The sequence below is a fragment of the Myodes glareolus genome, chromosome 2, assembly GCF_982192425.1.
Source record: "Myodes glareolus chromosome 2, mMyoGla1.1, whole genome shotgun sequence".
Taxonomy (NCBI): Eukaryota; Metazoa; Chordata; class Mammalia; order Rodentia; family Cricetidae; genus Myodes; species Myodes glareolus.
In genome coordinates, this window is record NC_142027.1 from 16039216 (window position 1) to 16063760 (window position 24545).

Consider the following 24545-nt stretch of genomic DNA (forward strand, 5'->3'; position numbering starts at 1 on the left):
ACGCAGCACCAGCGCCGGGTCCGGAACTGAGCAGTCCTACGGAACCTCGGCCGTGCGGTTCTGGTTTCCGGAGGAAGAGGGACGAGAAGGACCCTGGCGAAAAGGCTCCCTTGGCTTCCTTGGCGGTCATGGCTACAACGGTCGGAAGACTGCTGGTTTGCCGGCCCAGCCCGGGCGGCGGGGCCCGCTGGAGTGAGTTTTCGCGTTCCCAGCCTGGGTAGACAATCTGCAGTGCAGAATCGGGGAAAGAGAAGGGACGCGCGCACGGGAGGCGCTTGCGGGGCTTTTAGGAAGCAGCCCTAGCCTCCTGCAAACGTCCCCATCTCCTTTAGGGAGTGAATACTTGTGCTTGCCTGGCCAAGTCTCTTGCTTTGGGGTTTGGAAGAAAAGCCCAGCGTTTCTCGTGCCAGATGTTGATAGTTTGGGCATGGGCTTTCCGCTCTCATGGAACTTTCTTGTCCCCTCCCAGACACTTTCCAACTCCAACATTGCTTCCTTTCCACCGAGTCTGGTGTAGTTTCCTCCCACTTGCTTTTGGGACGCCACTGAGAAGATCAGTGGATGTGAGAGAAAACCAGAGGTGCGGGCCTATGCTAAGCAAAATTGTTAATGCTATAAAGTGGTATAAGTATGCCCCGGTCGAATTTTTGGCCTATGTTTTGCAAAAGTTCTTCTGCTTTTTCTACTTGTTACAGGCCTATAGTAAGCTATTCATTTATTCAGTCTTTCATTTTTTTTCATAGGGTTTATAGCGACATCGCCAGCTGCTCAGCTGTCACCCACCAAACTGACAGAAATGAGGAACGAACTTTTTAACACAGAGAAAAGTAGGCAGTTATCGTTAACTCCCCGAACAGAAAAGATCGAAGTTAAGCATGTTGGGAAAACTGATCCTGGCGTCGTCTTCTTGATGAACAAAAACATTTCAACCCCCTACAGTTGTGCCATGCGTAAGTAGCAGAATCAGTGTACAGCCCCGACCATCTGACGCGAGCTGCATAGAACACTGCGGAGGGGAAAGTGCTGTAATTGCTTTCTGAGGCTAAGGGATTTTTTTATTTGGCGCTTGGTTGTCCTTCACGGTCTCTTTTACTTTGTGGGTACTGCCGATATTGCAGCATGCAGGTTGTCTCCAAGTTTGCTTGAATGTGACTAAGCCTGGGGTGCTTGGTGCTGGTGAGATTGTCTCTTTCCATGTACTGGGAGCCTTTATCCTGCAGGTCTCATTAAAGTATTTTGAGTTTTTGTTTTTTCCTACCTTTTCCTTTTTAGCATTTTTTTCCTTACCGAATATAACTCTCATCTGCTTGCTGCCTGCCCCTTGTGTTGTGGTTTTGTTTAGTACAGATACTCAATGTATGATTGAAGATGTGAAGCATAATGAGGGATAAAAATTAATTATTTTGTTTATATTGTTCGAGAGAGCCTTGGGCTTATATATGATTTGGTGTGGAAATGAAGGGGTTAAAGACATTTGGATAGGGCTTTGATACACATGATATTTAAACTGCATATCTCCAAATAGTAAATAGGAATGATTGGCTGTGTTGCTTAAACTTTTAAGAGACTCAGTAATAATACCACTTCAGTAATTGACAGGATTAGCTGCTAGCTGAAACTAGTTTAAGGCATGCTTTCTCGGTCTCCTTCTACTCTTTTTTATTTATTTTTTATTTTTTTGGTTTTTTTGAGACAGGGTTTCTCTGTAGCTTTGGTTCCTATCCTGGAACTAGCTCTTGTAGACCAGGCTTGCCTCGAACTCACAGGTTCGCCTGCCTCTGCCTTCCAAGTGCTGGGATTAAAGGCGTGTACCACCACTGCCACTGCCACCACCCCACCAGCCGGCTTTTTTTTTTTAAAATTAAAGATTGACTTATTGTGTGTGTAGTATTCTGCCTGCATACATGCCTACAGGCCAAATCTCATTACAGATGGTTGTGAGCCACCATGTGGTTGCTGGGAATTGAACTTAGGACCTTTAGAAAAGCAGACAGTGCTCTTAACCACCGAACCATCTCTCCAGCCCTCTCTCTTTCTACTCTACACGTAAACAAGCACTGATGGTAATTACTCATTTGATATTCACGTATTGCTTAGCCTTGCTGTGTGGTCCAGGCGATTACAGAGGAGAGTAAGACAAACCAAAGGCCCCAATGGAGCTCTATACATACCTTCTGCAATGATGAAGTTTCTGAGCCGTCCTTGTCTTGACCTTTAAGACCTTTGTTATGGAACTTAATACTAGTTTATATGTTAGACTCTGTAGCTTGACCATTTTTGTGAATATGTATAGAATGTGTATTTAGGGTTAGAATCTTAGGGTAGGGCAATGGAACAGATTAGAGGTGATTGGTTTATATGTGAATTCACATAATTTTACAGTGGTAACTACATTATTTTATTTGAAATGTCTGTAATGCAATAATATAAGAAAGCGGTGGTTTGGGAGCAAGACTCAAGGATCATTTAAATAAATTTGCGTGAATGTATAGATATATTTTCCTTTTCTTCTGACTTGTGTGTTAATGAATCCATGTATCCATGTTGTTTCTCTTTGACTATTTAATTATAGCTCTTTGAAGATTATTTTATTAATTGACAAATTAATTTAAAAGATTACATTTAGCTGTAATAGCTTTTGTTAAAGGTTTGGGTAGTTTGTTAGTAATGCTTTTGTGTGTTGATGTTTTCTTTTAAAATTCATCATATGTAAAATATATAATATTTCTGCAAAAATAGTTGGCAGAATTTTGCTCTCCATTATTTTGTTTCAGAACATAGCAGTTAAACATGTAACTTTTCACATTGGATTTTGTTAGATTCTGATCATCAATCCAGTTTGTATTCACAGATTTAAGTGAGTGGTACTGCAGGAAGTCCATTCTGGCGCTTGTGGATGGACAGCCGTGGGACATGTATAAGCCTTTGACCAAGTCCTGTGAGATTAAATTTCTTACTTTCAAAGACCCTGACCCAAGAGAAGTGAATAAGGTATTTTCTTGCCTCCTCCAGCTTTTTTTTCTCTTCCTTTTAAATTAAACCCATGTTCTATGAAGTATAAAATCTAAAAATCAGACCAAATGCCCATGTGGTATTCTACTAGTGTTTTACCGATCAGCTTAAGTATTTTTGTAGCTCAAAATACTAGTGGTATCAACTTGTTTGTATTTCGGATTGATAAGACTATAGGGCATGTCATTTATGCTCATATCCTTTAGTAACCCTCTATGTATTTGGGAGTTCCACTTCTACTGATATAACTTGAATTTGGTCTGAAATCAAACCATTGACTGTGGATGATTTTAGTAACTTTCTGACTCTGTCCCACCCCAACTACCTCTTAGAACATCATCCTTTGCAGTTCTGTTACATTTTATCAGTGACTTTCTGGGGGTCTTGTCATTGATCCCTGAAGAACTTGTGTGCATGGTAAAGTGGACGTAGCTTTCTGGGGGTTTGCATGCTGTGCCTCCAGCCTGCTGTTTTAGTCTTGCCCTCTATTGGCTCTCCACCCCCCGCCCCTTTCGTGCTCTGACCACATGAGAGGACTTGGTGGTGAATGATTTACACTTATTACTCCTCCCTGCTTTTGTCGTGCTCTTCCTTCAGAGCAGATCACCGTCTTCCCCTTTAGTGCTCTGTTTATGTGTTATGGTTCAGTTAGGATGCCATTTGTGCTGTGGAACCTACTAGGTTTCATCTTATCAAAATTCTTTAGGCTCTAGCAACACTTGGCTAGAGACGCTAAATACAGTATTTTTATTCTTATTTATTCTTAATGCTGGGTGCATTAGACTCCTTCTGTGAATACAGAGATAGTTTCCTTTTTAGATCTAGTCTTTCACTTCAGGAAATGTTCGTAAACATCTATTGAAATAACATACTTAGACAGGAAGATGTTAAGAGCCTTTAGGAGTAGTAACACTGAGGTACTGGTTTAAGTAATTGACAGATGTTCATTTGATCTCATATAAACTCTAGAGAGTAGGTGATTTTCTTCCTATTTTCCATAAATAAATGATAAAGAGAACTTCTACACCTTGACTAAGGTTACTAGTTACAAAGTAGTAAGGTCTGGATGTGAACCTGGGTATTTTGACAAAAGCGTAATAGATTTTTGATTGTATTAATTGCATAATTGCCCTGGATGAGTGGGCAGGTATTGGAAAAATATGTACTAAGCCAAGAGTTGCTTTAAGTTTTAATGCTGTAGAAACTTTAGTGAATCTTAGTGTGTTACATTTATGTGTGTATTTCTTTCTTTAGGCCTACTGGCGTTCTTGTGCCATGATCATGGGCTGTGTAGTAGAAAGGGCCTTCAAAGACGATTATGCGGTCAGCTTGGTGAGAGCACCAGAAGTTCCTGGTAATATATATATCAATATTTATGCTTTTAAGGTCTGGGAATGTTTTGGTATTGATTTTTGATTTTATTTAGTATAAGAATAGGCATGTGCTTCATGTATTGTAGGTAATACAGATACTATGTTAGGAAGAAATGTGAAGTAATCAGACGTCAGTAATTAACACGATGAAATTAGTTACTCTTGCATACAAATGTTATGGAAATCACTATTATACAGTTTAGTCCATTTGAGGACTAAACTGAATTTGTGGGAGGATGTGAGAATGGGCAGATGGGTAGGCTGCTGAAAAGAGCTGTGCTTTGGGGGGTTCTTCAGAAGCAGACCAGACCAGAAGGGCAGCTTGGTGATGAGGTACAAGGGTAAGAGTCTTTAACTTTGTTAACCCCAGAAGTTCTCATCGTTAGGTATAGCAGCAATGTGTGAAATTAATATGTGTGTGTGTGTGTGTGAGAGAGAGAGAGAGAGAGAGAGGGAGGAAGGGAGAGAGGGAGAGAGAAAATGAATGAAAGAAGCTCAGATGAGTCTAAGAACAAAAAATTAAAAAATGAATTCTAAGAGATAAGAATTTGGGCATTTCCTGTAGAGTTATATTTGTATCCATTTGTAGAGTTGGGGTAATTGCTAACTTTTCTTTCTGTGATCTAACTTTGTTGTTACAGATTAGAAACTTCTTGCTCTAACAGATTTGGCTTGCTTTTTTTTTTTTTTTTTTTTTTTTTGCTTGCTGTTGGATTCATAGTAATTGCTGGGGCCTTCTGCTATGATGTAGTTTTGGATAAGAGGCTGGATGAATGGATGCCAACAAAAGTAAGTCTACTTTTTGGAGTATTCTTTTCTGAGTGTGTTATACTCTGCTAAAATGGTGCTGTCAGTACTGCTGAATGGTTCTGCACATTGAGGACAGTTAGAAAATCTCTCTCCAAGAGTAATATCTCCCTGTTATTTGTGTGGCTGTCAGTCACTAATCTCTCATCCACCCATTCATCTTTTTTCTATCACTATATTGTAAACACATCTGTTGGTGATTTTTCAGCTTATTTGTATATTTATTTGGATTAGGATATTTTCTGTCTTGTGCTTGACTTTCTCTTTCTTGTTTGTCTATTCTTTTCTTTGTTTTTGCACGAGATGAGAGTCTTACAGTATAGCTCTGGCTTCCGTGGGACTAACTTACAAAGTTACTTGACCTCAGATTCACAGAGGTATGCCTGCCTTTTCCTCCTGAGTGCTGGGGTTAAAGGTGTGTACCAACACACCTAGCCTTTGAGGTGCCTTTCTTAAGGTAGTAGTTTTAGGACATCCAGAGTATAAGATACAGGAGCTGGACTGGAGAGGTGGCTCAGTAAGAAACTTGCTGGGTGCTGTCTAGCTTTTTGTTAACTTGATAGAGGCTAGAGTCATAGGGGAAGAATGACTTCAGCTGAGAAGTGTTCCTATCAGATTGGCCTGTGGACAACTCTATAGAGTTTTCCTAGTTAGTGGTTGATGTAGGAGGGCCCAGTCCATTGTGGGTAGTGCTATCCCTGGGCTGATGCGCTTGGATGCTGTAAGAAGGCAGGTGGAACAAGCAATGGGAGCAGACTATTAAGCAGTACTACTCGATGGCTCCTGCTTTTGGTTCCTGCCCTGCTCTCCATTGATGATGGGTTGTGATGTGGAGGTGAGTGGAGTAAACTCTCCTCCATGACTGTGCTTGTGGTCATGGTGTTTTCACAGCAGTAAAAATCCTCAGATGCTGTGACAGCATGCGGTTCTCAGTGCAGATCTCCAGTATCCCTGTAAAAGGCTGAGTGGGACGGCACCTACTTGTCGCCCTTGTACTGTTGGGGGTGCTGGAGCAGAGATGAGGGGATCACGGGGGGCTTGCAGAGCATCAGCCTGGCTTCAGGTCCTGTGACCGACACTGATGGGAATATGGTAAAGAATGACAGAGCAGGACACATGATACCTGATGTTCTGTTATGGCCTTAGCATGTATCCCTCACCCCAGCAGGTTCACATATACCACCCACTACTCAGACCTGCATGTACATATATGAATACATATATATCATACACATACACACACACACCCCATATACATATGCATGTGTATGCATGAGCTTATCTTGTTGGTTAATGTTGTGTTAGGGGACCTGGAACCATACTTACTTGGGTCCCCAGAGTAGAGTGTGCAAACTGCCACCTTACACTGTTTTAGCATTGTGCATACAGTGAGCGTTCTGTATATGCAGGAGTCATACATAGCAAGAGCCAGATGAGGCTGCAGAGATGACTCGGCAATGAGAAGAGCACTTGCTGTATTGACTGAGGTCCTGGGTTCTGTTCCTGCCACCTACATCAGGCAGCTCACGACTGTCTGTAACTCCAGTTCCAGTCGATCGGACACCCTCTCCTGGCTTCTGTGGGCACTTACGCGCGCGCGCGCGCGCGCACACACACACACACACACACAGACAAATAAAATAAATAAACTTTTTTTTAAAAAGGAGTGAGTTTAACTAAGATTCAGACATGAAAAACTACCCCAAATAGCAATGACATATGTAACAAAAACCTTAACTAATTGTGTATTTTCTGCCTCATTAAAAAATGGCAGCCCTGACTGATCTGGGATGTACTAACATTACATGACCAGCGAAACTGAGGGATGAAAACAGTGATATTTTTCTCCTGTATATATTTATTATTTATTTTATTGAGCTATACATTTTTCTTTGCTCCTCTTCCTTCCGCTCCCTTCCCCACCCCTCCCCTTCAATCCTCTCCCATGGTCCCTATGCTCCTAATTTACTCAGGGGATCTTGTCTTTTTCTACTTCCCATGTAGATTAGATCCATGTATGTCTCATCTCTCTTAGGGTCCTCATTGTTAATTGTAGGCTTGTATTTTTGTTTTTCTTTTGCCTTATGCCTAAAAGCCACTAATGAGTGAGTGCATATGATATTTGTCTTTCTGAGTTTGGGTTACCTCACTCAGTGTGATGTTTTCTAGATCAATCCGTTTGCCTCCAAATTTCAAGATGTCATTATTTTTTTCTGCTGTGTAGTACTTCGTAGTGTAAATGTACATATTTTCCTTATCCATTCTTCGGTCAAGGGGCATTTAGGTTGTTTCCAGGTTCTGGCTATGACAAACAAAGATGCTGTGAACATAATTGAGCACATGTCCTTGTGGTATGATTGAGCATCCTTTGGATACATACCCAAAAGTGGTAGTGCTGGGTCTTGAGAAAGATTGTTTCCTAATTTTCTGAGAAATCACCATACTGACATCCAAAGGAGCTGTACCAGTTTGCATTCCCACCAGCAATGCAGAAGTGTTTCCTTTCCCCCACAGCCTCTCCAGCATAAGTTGTCATCAGTGTTTTTGGTCTTGGCCATTCTTACAGGTGTAAGATGGAATCTCAGCATTGTTTCCTGCATTTATTGAACATAGTTTTAGTCATGTGTACACAGTATGCAGTCTTCTATGCCTCACTGCTTATTAATGTTTCTACTTGTGTTATAATTTTAGTAAACATATTTATTTAGTAAACATTTATTTGTATGTTTTGGGCAAAATGTTCAGATTTTCTCTTCAGATTTATCTTTAACAGTACAATATTTTTAGTTTGTAAAATTGAAAAGATTGAAAAAATATTATGAATGAAAAGTATCCTAATAAATGAGTTTTTCCTTCTTTTAAACTAAGATCTGCAGCACTAAGTATGTGGTTTCGTCTTTCTGTCTTATGGAGAAATGATTTTGGGTGAATGGTTTCTAGCACTTTGTTTTTTTCCCCAGGAGAACCTGCGTTCTTTCACAAAAGATGCCCATGCTTTAATATTTCGGGACCTTCCCTTTGAAACTCTGGAAGTTGATGCAAAAGTAGCCTTAGAAATCTTTCAACATAACAAGTAAGTGTTGGCTGCATTCGCATTCTTTTAAGAATAGATATAATGATGAAAACTCAGCTTTTAAGTAGTTTTGTCTTTTTATTTTAGTTAGTATATATATTTTTCAAGTACTGCTGGTTGAGCCTTGGGTCTTGTGCACATTAGCAAGCCTTCTGCTGTTGAGTGTGAGACCCAGTGTCAGTAAAGCTGTGCAGGCCTCATCCTCCTGTCCTAGTGTGGGAACCTGGGGCTGTGGGGCCCTTACACCTCCACACAGCAGGAATTTTTATCTTTGGTTTACGTAAGACATCATTTTAATTTTTTTGCCCTAAGATTTATTCTTTTTTTTTTTTTAATCACATTTCTCTTTCTGTGTTGTCTGTGTTCATCTCATTGCTGATTTCCTGAGGAAAGTGGTGTCTATTCCCTCAATAATTTCCTCACTGGGTTTTAGTGTCTGTTTTTAGGCCAGCCCTCCGTTTTTATCAGGATAGTGTGTTCCCTTGTTTCCACTCTGAAGTGCTGACCTGTGTTTACAGACGCTGTTCTTTTGTGCACACAGCAGCCTTTCCCTCATGGTCTTCCAGGCCCAGTGGAAAGGTTAAGACTGAAAATACACATAGTTTGGACAGTGTTTATGCATTAGGTCATACGTTTCTCTCTGTGAAGTAGCCATATGATGGGTTTGCCAACATTTCAAATCCTGCTTGGCTTCTCTAGTCTCTTTTTCCCTTAAAATTTATAGTTTCCCTTCTACTTGTGTTGTTAAGAGCACACTGAATTTGAGAATTCATGTACTAGAAAACATTACAGAGACTTTAAAGGGAGATCTGTGCTGAAAACAGAAAACATTGTGGCCTAAAGCCACAGTGTACACCTTGGAATTAGTGAAGAGTGTGGATGAGAATTTCCTTAGGTACGTAGCCATGAACTCAGACTCTTATAGAAATATTTTGTCATAAATGTATCAAGAGGTTTCTCAACTTATTGTCTGGGTTGGCGTCTTAGAAAGCAGTATACCTCCAGAGACATTGATGCTGAAGTGTTAAGCCCACACTTAGCCTACTTGCAAAGCAAGGCCTCCCGAGGGGTAGAAGACAGCGTTCTCTAAAGGACTGACTGGGAAGCCCTTTGCTGTGAAGTGTTTACACTTTGCACTAAAGTATGTTTAACTGAACTAGATAGTACCTAATGTCATAGGTCAAACCATCCTGTAGCATTGATGCCGTAAGACAATTCCTGGGTTATCAGAGCTCATCAGCTTTCTTTCTGACAAAAGTCAAGGCATACATATAGGAATATGATTAAACCATTTACCTAATTTTATTAAATTTTCTTGTGGCTATATAAAAATGTTAAGAGAAAATCTGTGGTACTAAAATGTTAATTTAATATATTATCAGTATCAAAGCTGCTAAGTATTTATATCCTCTCCATTCTGAGGTGTTCAGAGTCCAGTGTCCAGGGCATATCCAAGGGAACTGACCCTCCATCTGCCTTGGGTGTAAATCGGTGCATCCCACTGCATCCACAGTTCACGACCTCATGTTCATGCCCACTGGATATCTACTTGGGGCTTGAGGATAAACGAACAAGTTCTTAGTAATCGTTTATCTGGGCTCCACGTTCTGCATGTGTACTAATTAGTTATAGTGACGGCTGGGTAAACTCAGGGACTTCAGGCACTGAAATTGGCAGGACTTGGTGGTAGTGATACGGGGTGTGGCATTAGAAGAATCAAAGAAATCTCTGGTTTTTCACTGAGACACACGAACAGTTTTGTTACCATATTAAGATAGGAAATTCATGAGAAAAGGGGGAGACATTTTTGTTGTTCCATTTGGTGACTGGTGAGTTAAAGTGTTTGTGGGATATCAGGAAGTTTTGGATCTCTAGCACGGAGGAGAGACATGGTTGGGGCAGGGTGTGGGAGAGCTAACTGTGTCAGTGGAAGCTAACACTTGTAAGTCAAGAAGTGACTTTAAGGCAGATGCTTAAGTGAAAATGAGGGTCTAGGATAGACTGGCCTTAAAAGGAAGGGAAGTGAAGGGTGGCTAAGGAGCTGGGTTAGCAGGCAGCTGGCATGTCACTGAGGCCAGCAGAAAGGATGCTGCAAGAAGTGGAGAGAAGCAGAGTGTCCTCTCGAAGCTGGGTGGTGGTGCACACCTTTAATTCCAGCACTTGGGAGGCAGAGGCAGAAGCAGGTGGGTCTCTGTGAGTTCAAGGCCAGCCTGGTCTACAAGAGCTAGTTCCAGGACAGGCTCTAGAGCTACAGAGAAAACCTGTCTTGAAAATACCACACACACACAAAAAGTGTCCACTCGGTTGACAACCATCGTGCTGTGAATTTAGTGAGAGGCGTTTAGTGGTGCTGTGGGACCGGAGCCTGAGAAGAGGGAAGTGAGGATTAGGAAGCTGCAGTTGAAGCAACTGCTGCAGCTGAAGTGAAAACGGCATCTTTAGGTGTTTCTGGATAGTTGGAGTTTGATCTTTTTTTTCTCTTTTTTGGTGCTGCTTTTCAGGTATAAGGTGGACTTCATAGAGGAGAAGGCATCTCAGAATCCTGAAAGAATAGTCAAGTTACACAGGTAAGTGTCTGAAATTGGGTGGCTATGCTATAGGAAGCCTGGCTGTGTTCCCCCAGTGCAGTAGATGCGTGTGTACAGTATTGTGCTGTCACTACCTTCCTCTGTTGCTTTGTTAGTGTTTATGTGGCAACTGGGAGTTTCACATGATCTCTAGGGACAATTGTGTTTTTCGTTTTTCATTTTATGTATTTTCTACCTTTCTGTGTTTGTTTGAGACAGGGCTTCTTATAAACTGGCCGCAAATATGTGATGCTCCTGCTTTCAGCTTCCTGAGTGTTGAGATTACATGAATGTGTAGGCGGAAGTTTCCTGTCTCAGAGTTGCTCAGTCCCAAATACCTGGCAGTTGCTTCCCAAATTACCACACAGAGGCTTATAAATGCTTGACTAATAGCTCAGGCTTATTACTAACTAACACTTTCATTTTAAGTTAACCCATATTCCTTATTTACACTCTGCCACATGACAGTACCTTTTCTCAGTATGGTATGCCCATCTTGCTTTCTCCGTGTCTGGCAGACATCTCCTGACTCTGCCCTTTTCCTTCCCATCATCCTTAATTTGGTTGCCCAGCCTGTACTTCCTGCCTGGCTAATCGGTGTTTTATTAAACCAATTGTAACAATGTACAAAAGGATTATTCCACAGCATTTATAGGCATGTGTTACCACATGCGATCTTATGATTTATTTTTATTCAGTTGAAGATTTTAGAATGTTAAAAATGAAATTTTTGAAAATTGATTCTGAAATTGGGCAAAACATTTAGTTAGGAATTGGACATGGTAGTATAGAACCATGTGTGTTAATTTGTTATTTATGATTCATGTAAATTAATTGGAATGTACTCTCTGTAAAATGGAGAAAATCCACTGCTATGTTGATGCTTTCCCATGGAGAGCAGTTTCCAGGTATGGGGGTTGGGGGGGGGGGGAAAGGAGGGAAAAGAGAGAGAAGAGCTCATGAGCTCATACTCTCTCAGAGGCGGATACTGAGGATCCTCTGTTGCTCTCTGCCTTATCCCTTGAGAAAAGGCTCTCACTAAGCAGGAAACTCATAGCATCAGCTACACTGGCTAGTCAGTGAAGTTCTGGGACTTATCTGTCCCTGCCTTTCATGTAATAGCGGTTATAGGCATACATAGCTGTGCTTGGCTTTTTTTTTTTTTCAGTTAGACTTGTTTATTCAAGTATCCGAAAACACTCTTTCCACTTCCTCCCCTCCTCCCAATACCCTCCCGCTCCCCCCACTCCCTCTCCTCCTCCCTCACCATTCCCAAGAGCAGTCAGGGTTTCCTGCCCTGTGGGAAATCCAAGTTCCTCCCCCCTCCCTCCAGGTCCAGGAAGGTGAGCAACCAAACAGGCCAGGATTCCAAAAAGCCAGTCCATGCAGACAAAACAAGACTCAGTGCCATTGTCAATGGCTACTTAGTCTTCATTTGGACCTTGGGGGCTCAGTCAGCCCCCCATGGCAGCCACATTCAGAGAATCCGGTTTGATCACATGCTCGTTCAGTCCCAGTCCAGCTGGCCTTGGTGAGCTCTCATTTGATCAGTCCCCTTGTATCAGTGGGTGAACGCACCCTTCGCGGTCCTGACTTCCAGTGCTCCACGGTGGGTCTGCATCTCTATCTCCATCCATCGTCGGAGCAAGGCCACCTATGATTTTGCTTTCCTTGCTCACGATCTCCCTCCCTCTGCTTCTCATTTGTACCTAGGGAGTTAAGTCCAGTGTTCCAATATGTGTCTCTGTCTCTATCTCCATCCATCGCCAGATGAAGGTTCTTGTGGTGACATGCAAAATATTCATCAGTATGGTTATGGGCCAAGGCCAGTTCAGGCACCCTCTCCTCTGCTGCCCAGAGTACAATCTGGGGACCTCTCCTTGGGCCTGGGAACCCCTCAAGAATCAAGTCTCTTGCAAACCCTAAAATGGCTCCCTTAGTTGAGATATAAACTTCCCTGCTCCCATAACCATCCTTCCTCCCTCCCCCCCTCCCATTCCCCCAAGCCATCATCAATCCTCCCCCTCTCCCCTCTCCCTAACCATCTCTCCTTACTTCCGCCTCCCCACCCCCCCGTGCACCCAAGTTTGTCTGGCAATCTTGACTACTTCTAATATCCAGGAGGATAACTATATGATTTCTTCAGGTTCACCTTCTTATTTAGCTTCTCGAGGATCGCAAATTATAGACTCAAAGACCTTTAACTATGGCTAGAATCCACTTATGAGTGAGTACATACCATATTCCTCTTTTTGGGTCTGGGTTACCTCACTCAGTAAAGCGTTTTCTATTTCCATCCATTTGCATGCAAAATTCAAGATGTCATTGTTTTTTACCGCTGAGTAAAACTCTAATGTGTATATGTTCCACACCTTTTTAACCATTCTTCTATTGAGGGGCACCTAGGTTGTTTCCATGTTCTGGCTATTACAAATAGTGCAGCTATGAACATAGTTGAACAAATACTTTTGTAGTATGATAGAGCATCTCTTGGGTATATTCCCAAGAGTGGAATTGCTGGGTCCTGAGGGAGGTTGACTCCCATTTTCCTGAGAAACCGCCACACTGATTTCCACAGTGGCTGCACAAGTTTGCATTCCCACCAACAATGGATGAGTGTTCCCCTCACTCCACATCCTCTCCAGCATAGGCTATCATTGGTGTTTTTGACTTTAGCTATTCTGACAGGTGTAAGATGGTATCTCAAAGTGGTTTTGATTTGCATTTCCCTGATCGCTAAGGAGGTTGAGCATGACCTTAAGTGTCTTCTGGCCATTCGAAGTTCATCTGTTGTGAATTCTCTGTTCAGTTCAGTACCCCATTTTTTAATTGGGTTATTTAGAGTTTTAGTGTCTAGTTTCTTGAGTTCTTTGTATATTTTGGAGATCAGGCCTTTGTCTGATGAGGGGTTGGTGAAGATCTTCTCCCAGTCAGAAGACAGCCTTTTTGTCTTACTGACAGTGTCCTTTGCTTTACAGAAGCTTCTCAGTTTCAGTAGGTCCCATTTATTCATTGTTTCTCTTATTGTCTGTGCTACTGGGGTCCTACTTAGGAAGTGGTCTCCTGTGCCTATATCTTGTAGACTACTTCCCACTTTCTCTTTTATCAGGTTCAAAGTGGACAGATTAATGTTGATGTCTTTAATCCATTTGGACTTGATTTTTGTGCATGGTGATAGATATGGATCTACTTTCATTCTTCTACAGGTTGACATCCAGTTATGCCAGCACCATTTGTTAAAGATGTTTTCCTTCTTCCATTGTATACCTTTAGCTCCCTTGTCGAAAATTGGGTATTCATAGGTTTGTGGGTTAATATCCGGGTCTTCTATCTGATTCCATAGGTCGACTTCTCTGTTCTTATGCCAATACAATGCTGTTTTCAATACTGTAGCTCTGTAATAGAGTTTGAAGTCAGGGATGGTAATGCCTCCAGAAGTTCCTTTATTGTATAAGATTGTTTTGGCTATCCTGGGTTTTTTGTTTTGCCATATAAACTTGATTATTGTTCTCTCAAGGTCTGTGAAGAAGTTTGATGGGATTTTGATGGGGATTGCATTGAATCTATAGATTGCTTTTGGTAGAATTGCCATTTTTACTATGTTGATTCTCCCAATCCAAGAGCAGGGGCAGTCTTTCCATTTTCTGGTATCCTCCTCAATTTCTTTCTTCAAAGACTGAAAGTTCTTGTCAAATAGGTCTTTCACTTCCTTGCTTAGAGTAACCCCAAGATATTTTATGCTTTTTGTGGCTATCGTGAAAGGTGATATTTCTCTGATTTCCTTCTCTGCTTCTTTATCCTTTGTGTATAGGAGGGCTACCGATTTTTTGGAGTTGATCTTGTATCCTGCCACATTACTAAAGGTGTTTATCAGCTGTAGGAGTTCTTTGGTAGAGTTTTTGGGGTCGCTTATGTACACTATCATATCATCAGCAAATAACGAAAGTTTAACTTCATCCTTTCCAATTCGAATCTCCTTGATCCCCTTATGTTGTCTTATTGCTATTGCTAGAACTTCAAGCACTATATTGAAGAGGTATGGAGAGAGTGGACAGCCTTGTCGTGTTCCTGATTTTAGTGGAAAGGCTTTGAGTTTCTCTCCATTCAATTTGATGTTAGCTGTCGGCTTGCTGTATATTACTTTTATTATATTTAGGTATGATCCTTGTATCCCCAATCTCTCCAACACCTTTATCATAAATGGGTGTTGAATTTTTGTCAAATGCTTTTTCAGCATCCAATGAAATGATCATATGGTTTTTTCTTTCAGTTTATTTATATGATGGATTACATTGATAGATTTGCATATGTTGAACCAGCCCTGCATCTCTGGAATGAAGCCTACTTGATCATAATGGATAATTTTTCTAATGTGTTCTTGGATTCAGTTTGCCAGTATTTTATTGAGAATTTTCGCGTTGATGTTCATGAGTGAGATTGGCCTGTAATTCTCTTTCTTGGTTGTGTCTTTGTGTGGTTTTGGTATTAGGGTAATTGTAGCTTCATAAAAGGAGTTTGGCAATGACTCTTCTGTTTCTATATTATGGAATACATTAAGGAGTATAGGTATTAGTTCTTCCTGGAAGTTCCGGTAGAATTCTGCATTGAAACCATCTGGTCCTGGGCTTTTTTTGGTAGGGAGATTTTTGATAACAGCTTCTAATTCTTCACGACTAACAGGTCTATTTAGATTGTTCACCTGGTCTTGGTTCAACTTTGGTATATGGTACTTATCTAAAAAAGATGTCCATTTCTTTTACATTTTCCAACTTTATGGCATATAAACTTTCGTAGTAAGATCTAATGATTCTCTGAATTTCCTCTGTGTCTGTGGTTATGTCCCCCTTTTCATTTCTCATCCTATTAAATTGCATGTTCTCTCTCTGCCGTTTGATTAGTTTGGCTAGGGGTTTGTCCATCTTGTTGATTTTCTCCAAGAACCAGCTTTTTGTTTCATTGATTCTTTGGATTGTTTTCTGTGTTTCTATTTTGTTGATTTCAGCCCTCAGTTTGATTATTTCCAGTCTTCTACTCCTCCTGGGTGAATCAGCTTCTTTTTTTTCTAGAGCTTTCAAGTGTGCTGTTAAGCCTCCAATGTGTGCTTTCTCCGTTTTCTTTAATTGGGCACTTAGTGCTATGAACTTTCCTCTTAGCACTGCTTTCATAGTGTCCCATAGGTTTGAGTACGTTGTGTCTTTGTTTTCATTAAATTCAAGGAAGACTTTAATTTCTTTCTTCATTTCTTCTTTGACCCAGGGATGATTTAGTAGTTGACTGTTCAACTTCCATGAGTTTGTTGGCTTCCTGGGGGTAGCATTGTTGTTGAATTCTAATTTTAATCCATGGTGATCTGACAAGGCACAGGTGGTTACTAATATTTTTTTGTATCTGTGGAAGTTTGTTTTGTTACCGAGTATGTGGTCAATTTTCGAGAAGGTTCCATGAGCTGCAGATAAGAAGGTATATTCTTTCCTATTTGGGTGGAGTGTTCTATAGATGTCTGTTAAGTCCATTTGATTCAATACCTCCAATAATTCTCTTATTTCTCTGTTAGGTTTCTGTCTGATTGACCTGTCCATTGGTGAGAGAGGAGTGTTGAAGTCTCCTACTATTAGTGTGTGTGGTTTGATGACTGCCTTGAGTTCTAGAAGAGTTTCTTTTACATATGTGGGTGCCTTTATATTAGGGGCATAGATATTCAGGATTGAGACTTCTTCCTGATGAACTGTTCCTGTTATGAGTATGAAATGTCCATCTCCATCTCTTCTGATTGATTTTAGTTTGAAGTTGATTTTGTTAGATATTAGAATGGCCACACCCGCTTGTTTCTTAGGTCCATTTGCTTGGAAAACCTTTTCCCAACCCTTTACTCTGAGTAGGTGTCTGTCTTTGTGGTTGAGGTGTGTTTCTTGTAAACAGCAGAATGTTGGATCCTGTTTTCGTATCCAATCTCTAAGTCTGTGCCTCTTTATAGGTGAATTGAGTCCATTGATATTAAGTGATATTAATGACCAGTGGTTGTTGACTCCGATCATTTTTTTGGGTAGTAGAGTGTATGTGTTTTCCTTCTTTGAGTTGTGCTTGTGAAGGGTCGCTAGATGTCTGAGTTATTGTAGGCAGTGTTGGGAATGTTGGATTCCTTGGGTTGTGATTTTCCTTCTAATATTCTCTGTAAGGCTGGATTAGTAGCTACGTATTGTTTAAATTTGTTTTTATCCTGGAATATTTTGTTTTCTCTGTTGATAGTGAACAATAGCTTGGCTGGGTATAGTAGTCTGGGCTTGCATCCATGGTCTCTTAGTTTCTGCAGTACCTCTATCCAGGACCTTCTGGCTTTCATGGTTTCCATAGAAAAGTCTGGTGTAAGTCTGATAGGTTTACCTTTATAGGTTACTTGACCTTTTTCCTTTGCAGCTCTTAATATCCTTTCTTTAATCTGAATGCTTTGTGTTTTGATTATTATATGGCGAGGGGATGTTTTTTTCTGATCCAGTCTATTCGGTGTTCTGTATGCTTCTTGAACCTTCATTGGAATATTGTTCTTTAGGTTGGGAAAGTTTTCTTCTATAATTTTGTTGAATATATTTTCTGGACCTTTGATCTGCAATTCTTATCCTTCTTCTACTCCTATTATTCTTAGATTTGTTTTTTTTTTTTATTATGTCCCATGTTTCCTGAATGTTTTGTGATGAGAATTTGTTGGATTTGCTGTTTTCTTTGGTCAGAGCGTTTATTTTCTCTATGGTGTCTTCATAATCTGAGATTTGTTCTTCTATCTCTTGTATTCTATTGGTTATGCTTGTTCCTGAAGTCTCTGATTGTTTACCTAGATTTTCCATATCCAGCCGGCCCTCGGTTTATGTTTTCTTCTTTGCCTCCATTTCAGTTTTCAATTCTTGAACTGATTCCATTACCTGTTTGATTGTTTTTTCTTGGTTTCCCAGGGTATCATTTACAAATTTACTCATTTCTTCAAACCTTTTGTTATATTTCTCTTCCATTTCTTTACTCATTTCTTCAATCTTTTTGTTATATTTCTCTTCTATTTCTTTCAGTGAGTTATTCATACCCTGTTTAAGAGACTCTATTGCTTTCATAATGACACTGTTTTCCACTTCTTCCGGAATAGGGTGTTCAAGTCCTTCTGTCGTAGATCGCTGGGATCTGGTGTTTTCATGTTGTTTTTCAGATTGTTGGAGGAATTCTTGCCTTGGCACCTGCCCATCTTTTCCTTCAGATGCTCTCCAATGGCTCTTCCCTCCGCTGGGTCTTCTGCTACAGGATTATTGCCCCTTGCTATCCAGGAATCTCTTTGCCTGCAGTCCTACCTTGCTGCAGGCAGGCTATTAAAACAAAGGAACTCCCTCCCGTTTGCACTCACCGCCCTGACCTGGCAGCGCCCACACAGGCTGAGTTGAAGGATTTTAAGCCCCAAAAAAGGGAGAGAGGAAGGGTAGGGGTTCCAGGCAGAAAGCCGGGATGGGGTAGGAGGAGAGAGGGTTTAGCTGGGGGAAGCCACCCCTTTGGAGTAGCCAGGGAGATAAGGATGGCAGGAAGATTGTGTGTTCCCTTACCGGACTTGTGTGGCGGTCAGGAACACACTTACCCCTCCATTGTATCTTCTGCTTCAGGATCAGTGCCACTCGCTGGTCAGTAGTCTCCCTGCCTCTGTGCTTGGCTTTTGTGTGGTTGCTGAGCATCAAACTCAGGTCTTCATGCTTATACATCAAGTCCTCATATAACTCTGAGTTTTTCCCAGCTCCAAAGTTCCAGGGTGTTTTCTTGTAGAAACAGTTCTTTTATTCTGCGTACCAAATTGAAGACTTGGCTACTTTGAGTTGTTGCAAGGTTGTAAGTTGTCAGTTGTAGACAAATTGGATGTGTTTGATAACATGATGGGTCCCATGACTCTCAAAATCCTTTATAGTTATATGAATCCTAATTTAAAAAATGAGTTATCTTACAATTTCCAGGTTATTCTCTTGGCATTGTATGTCAGGGTTGTTATAGGTGGATTGGGTGGATTATTCTTGGCATTGTATATCATGGTTGTTACAGGTGGATTGGGTGGATTATTCTTGGTATTGTGTGTCAGGGTTGTCACAGGTGGATTGGGTGGATTATTCTTGTCATTGTATGTCAGGGTTGTTACAGGTGGATTGTTCTCTGGGCATTGTATATCAGGCTTATTAAAGGCAATTGGGCAGGTTATTTTTGCCTTGAGATCTAGCAGAAAGAAGTCATTTTTTTCACACTACTGTGATTTGATATTAATGTTTTCTTTGCTTATTTTTTAACATCAAACCAGAATTGGTGACTTCATCGATGTGAGTGAAGGCCCTCTTATCCCAAGAACAAGCATTTGTTTCCAGTACGAAGTGTCAGCAGTCCACAATCTCCACTCCACTCAGGCGAGCCTCACAAGGAGATTTCAGGGCCTGTCTTTACCCACCCACTTGAGAGTAAGTAAAAGCGAAGCTCCACAGCTTCTAGTGCGGGGATGGACTGATTCTAGACTTGACTTTATAGAAATTGGAAGAACAAGCATTTTTATTTCCTCAGGATCCACTAATAATTTTGCAAGCTCTTTCATAATGTAAAACAGAAGGTTCATTCAAGGAATCAAATTGAGATAGTGTTTTTAATTTTCCGAAGTAGCGTAGGAGAAACAGGTAATGACGAATTGAGGGACCCTGGGGTGGTTGCTAGTGAGTGAGGCCTCTGGAACGCCCTGGGCCTTGGGAGTCGCCCTCTCCCCTACCGTTAGGATTGTTTCCCACATCGCCCCCACCTCTTACTAATGCTCTTCCTTTCACTTCTTTTTTAAACATTGGTTTTCGTGGTAATTATAGTTATAAGAGATAATACGTGTCATGCAGACACAGAAGAAACCCGTGTCTGGTTTCTTCAGTGGTAATGTCTTAGAAAACAAATACAGTGTGGCTGTCAGGGTATGGACACGGTGATAGGAAAAATCGGGTGGGTGGGACGGCTTCTGGGTTTCAGTTCTGTTCCATCGGTCACCTTCTCTCTACCATACCCACAGTGTTAATTACTGTGGCTATAAATAGGGCACTGAATAGGGTAAATAATTTATTCCATTTTATTGTTCTTTGTCAAAATTACATTTTTATTTTTATTTTTTCAATATATTTGTTTGAGACAGGGTCTCTCTACATACCCTTAGATATCCTGGGGCTCTCTATGTAGACCAGATTGGCCTTGATCTCACAGGTATCCACCCACTTCTGCCTCCAAAGTGCTGGTATTAAAGGCATGTACCATGATGCCTGGCCAATATGTTTTTATTAATTAATTTTAGTAATTGAACAGTTCATGTATACAGTGTATCTTAGTCATATTTACTCCCTTCTCCCCTAACTCCTCTCAGATCTATTATTTTCTCCTCCTTTCTAAGTTTGTGTCATCCTTTTTTATATTTCCACGGAGTCCAGTTTGTGGTGCTTATGCACTCATGGGTGTGAGGGCATCCACTAGAGTGTGGTGGAAGTGCCAGAGGCCCCACCCTAAAGAAAATGGACTCTCCCTCCCCTTCAGCTGTCAGTTCTCAGCTAGGAGTGGGGGCAGGGGTGGGAGAGGAAGCAAGATCTTAAAGGAACAGGGATTGTAAACACGTGATAGGAAGGAGGAGGGGATAATGGGAAGGGTGGGTCAAGTGGGGAGAGGAATGGGAGTGCAGGGTGCAGGAGGAACAGCTCAACTATGGACATCTGGAAGAGCCGCATGGAATTGTTTTATAAACTTCCTATGTATATATATTGTATCCGTAGGAAAAGTTAACTACTCTAATTCCTTTGTGCTTCATTTTTTTTCCTGTTTTATTTTATTTTTTTTATTGATATTTATTTTAGCTCTATATTTTTCTCTACTCCCCTCCCTGCCTCTCCCCTCCCCCTTTAGCCCTCCCCCAAGGTCCACATGCACCCAGTTTACTCAGGATATCTTGTGTTTTTCTACTTTCTACTTCTCATGTAGATTAGATCTATGTAAGTCTCTCTTAGTGTCCTTATTGTTGTCTAAGTTCTCTGGGATTGTGGTTTGTAGGCTGGCTTTCTTTGCTTTATGTTTAAAGACCACCTATGAGTGAGTACATGTGATAATTGTTCTGTGTCTGGGTTATCCCACTCAAAATAATGTTTTCTAGTTCCATCCATTTTCCTGCAAAATTCAAGCTGTTGTTATTTTTTTTCTGCTGTGTAGTACTCCATTGTGTAAATGTACCACATTTTCCTTGTCCATTCTTCAGTCGTGGGGCATTTAGGTTGTTTCCAGGTTCTGGCTGTGACAAACAAAGATGCTATGAACATGGTTGAGCACATGTCCTTGTGGCACGATTGAGCATCCTTTGGATATATACCCAAAAGTGGTATTGTTGGGTCTTGAGGAAGGTTGTTTCCTTAATTTTCTGAGAAATCGCCACACTGACATCCAAAAGGGTTGTACCAGCTTACGTTTCCACCAGCAATGCAGAAGTGTTCCCTTTTGCTCACAACCTCTCCAGCATAAGTTGTCATCAGTGTTTTTGATCTTGGCCATTCTTACAGGAGTAAGATGGAATTTCAGAGTTGTTTTGGTTTGCATTTCTCTGATGACTAAGGATGTTGAACATTTCCTTAAGTGTCTTTCAGCCATTTTAGATTCCTCTGTTGAGAGTTCTCTGTTTAGGTCTGTCCTCCATTTTTTTTTTATTGGATTATGTGATCTTTTGGTGTCCAATTTCTTGAGTTCTTTCTGTATTTTGGAGATCAGACCTCTGTCTGATGTGGGGTTGGTGAAGATCTTTTCCCATTCTGTAGGCTGTCATTTTGTCTTGTTGACCATGTCCTTTGCTTTACAGAAGCTTTTCAGTTTCAGGAGGTCCCATTTATTGTTTCTCTCAGTGTCTGTGCTACTGGGGTTATATTTAGGAAGCGGTTCTCTGTGCCAATGCGTTCAAGTGTACTTCCCACTTTCTCTTCTATAAGGTTCAGAGTGGCTGGCCAGAGTTTGGTTCATGGCACCCACAACTCCAGCTTCAGTGTGTCTGAGGCATCTAGCCTTCTTGGACACCGTCCACATGCTCACGCGTCCGTACAGATAGACACATAAATGTGATTTCAAATGGATACCTTCCACATGCACACGCCTGCATACAGATAGACACATAGATATGATTTTAAAAAGCTATGTGTAAAGATTTGGACTTTAACAAACCTTTCTTGGCTGGGGGGTGTGGGGAGTGCCTGGAAAGATGACTCAGTGGGTAAGAGCACTTGTTCTTGCAGAGGACCTGGGTTCAACTCAGAGCACCCATAAGATGGCTCCTAACAAACCCTTAACTTTATCTACTTCCTGGGATTTGATGGCCCTCTGAGAGCTCCGCAGGCACCAGGCACAGATGTGGTGCACGTACATACATGCAGGGGAAGCACTTACACACATAAAATAAATCTAAAAGCTCCAGCTTCCTCCCGTATGCATTCATAGCAGGTGTTCTCCTTTCAGGCGCACTTCACAATATGGGACAAGCTGTTGGAAAGATCACGGAAAATGGTAAGTTTTCACTGCAGAAATGTTCTGCTGTGAAGGGATGTCTTAGAAATTAAAACAACCAAAAACCAAACAAAAATAAAAAAAAAACAAAACCCCAAAAAACAAACAAACAAAAAAACCCCAACAAAATAGAGGTAGTGGCCTTGGAGAGAAGCAAAATAAAAACAGTACTAATTTTTCTTATTAGTAGTGACTGTTCACTGATGGTCTTTTGGCAAGAATAAAGCTGTAATTTGCCTTTTAAATTTGTTAACATAATTAAAATGATAGCATAGAACTGAAAGAGAAGGAATGTGATTGTAATTGTTCTTAGTAGCTGTGTTAGTCCTTTTAAAAAATTTTGTGACCTTAATGAACATTTGAAAAATTAAGGCTTATGAGGTTTAAGTAAGAGTGTCACATTTTCTGACCCCAGCACCATGTTGTCAACCATGTTGTCAGAGCCGCCTGAGACTTCCTCAGCTCTCTGACTTACTCAGTCACTCTGTGAACAATAAATTAAGGCTAACCAGCAAACTTATTAAATACATGACCAGTTTATTTTCAAGTTGCTAATTTCTTCATGACAGCCTGTCCATAGAATGGGACCACGGACTGTGCTGGTACCTCTTTGCACTAGGTCTGTAACGCAGTCTGGTGCAAACACAACTGTGCCCACACAAGATACCTTGTGTTTCATAGCTGGTGATTTTTCCTATGGTAATGCTTTTGTTCTATAGATAGAATAAGGTGAGAAACTTGGGAAGTCTACATGTAATATGCTTCTGATTATGTAGTTTTAAATGGGATACATTTGGGGATCTATATTAGTAACTTGTTTTTTAAGTCTTTGTTCTTGTTTAGCTTTCCGTAATAATCACTGAGGGAAAGTGGGACAGGTTTTCACAGGAGGAGTGGAGGGTTGGACTGTGGGTTAGGGTGAATTTTGAAAGGTCTGTTTGAGAAGTAAAGCTGTTGGTGTCTTTACAGGTGACTGAAGATGAAATCAGACAGACAGAGAACACTGTATCTACCCAGTAACCTTCTAAAATTTAAGTATGTATAGTAAGTTAAAATAAAAGCCTTTAATATGTATTTGCTTTAGCTCTGGCTACGTCAGCGAAGTCCATGCCCCACAACCTCCATTTATAAACATGTGGAAATACTCTGTATGTGTTGCCATCTCTTGCTTTGTTACACAGTGGTGTGGTAAACATCCTTGTCTAAAATCATGCGTTTGCAGTTAGAAGACGCTGCGAACTGTGTAGTTACTTTGTGCCAACATGGTAAGACCGCCACAGAAAGTTTTTCTGTGTTTTTGTCTGAGACAGGGTCTCAGTATTAGTCAGGCCTGGCCTGGAACTTGCTATGCCGTCCTCCTGCCTCAGCCTCCAGAGTGCTGGAATTAGGGTGTGAACCTTTTAGTTAATTGTCACAGTTCGTTCAGACATTTCATAAGCGAGGAAACAGAGTTTGAATGCAGGTCCGCTACTTTGTGCTGCCTCTTGTAGGAAAACCTGCATAGGGTTGCAGTTCCGGTAGTGAAGCTACTGCTAGATGCTGCAGATGCTAGCCCCCAATGGGCTTGGTTTTTGTATTTTTTAAGAATATATAAAACTTTTTTTATATATTTAAATATTAAACTTTTAGTAAACTTTATTATAAAATTTGCAAATAAAAAAAAATTGAACACCAAAATTAACTAGACCCAAACTCTGTACACATACTCAGTGAACTTCCACGCAGTTAGAATAGCCATTTGGGATGGAGGGCGTGGAGTATCACATCGGATTTTCATACTTTAACTATTGACTGTATTTGTATGCACTTAGCCATCACCAGCTGTGAAAGACCCATGACAGTGTTTTAGCTGGAAAAGAAATTAGCTTTATATCCCATTTCCTCTCTCATGTCCTTTACTTGCATTCAGGTTTTGACAAGGGATACTCCACAGTGTTTGAAAATACCTGCTTCATCTCACCTTTGAGCAGACTTTGATTACTGGATTTTCCTTTTTGGAAGCCTTTGCCAAAACTGTTTTTTCTTTTCCAGTCTGAATACTTCTGAACTGGTGCCCAGGCTTTGTCTGAAGCTATTATTTCCTGTGTAATATATATTTCCCCTCTCCAGTTTATTGTCTATTTCTTGCCCAATTCTTATTTTCCTGGAGTTGATCTTTCC

The 24545-nt window shown here is 40.9% G+C and overlaps 1 protein-coding gene across 1 annotated transcript; it reads left to right on the forward strand.

Annotated features, from left to right (window-relative positions):
• Window positions 1-35: 35 nt before the first annotated feature.
• Mrpl39 (mitochondrial ribosomal protein L39) lies at window positions 36-23536 on the forward strand. The gene is made up of 10 exons (XM_048422592.3): window positions 36-192; window positions 744-950; window positions 2852-2991; window positions 4267-4366; window positions 5107-5174; window positions 8153-8265; window positions 10767-10832; window positions 19141-19294; window positions 22338-22385; window positions 23355-23536. The coding sequence occupies exons 1-10, from the start codon at window positions 129-131 to the stop codon at window positions 23403-23405; spliced, it is 1011 nt and encodes a 336-aa protein (XP_048278549.3). The 5' UTR covers window positions 36-128; the 3' UTR covers window positions 23406-23536.
• The last annotated feature ends 1009 nt before the right edge of the window (window positions 23537-24545 follow it).

Coding starts and splice junctions, on each gene's coding strand:
- Mrpl39 (XM_048422592.3), top strand. CDS start 129: ATGGCTACAACGGTCGGAAGACTGCTGGTTTGCCGGCCCAGCCCGGGC. Junction 951..2,851: donor CCCCTACAGTTGTGCCATGC/GTAAGTAGCAGA, acceptor TTGTATTCACAG/ATTTAAGTGAGTGGTACTGC. Junction 19,295..22,337: donor CTTTACCCACCCACTTGAGA/GTAAGTAAAAGC, acceptor TTCTCCTTTCAG/GCGCACTTCACAATATGGGA.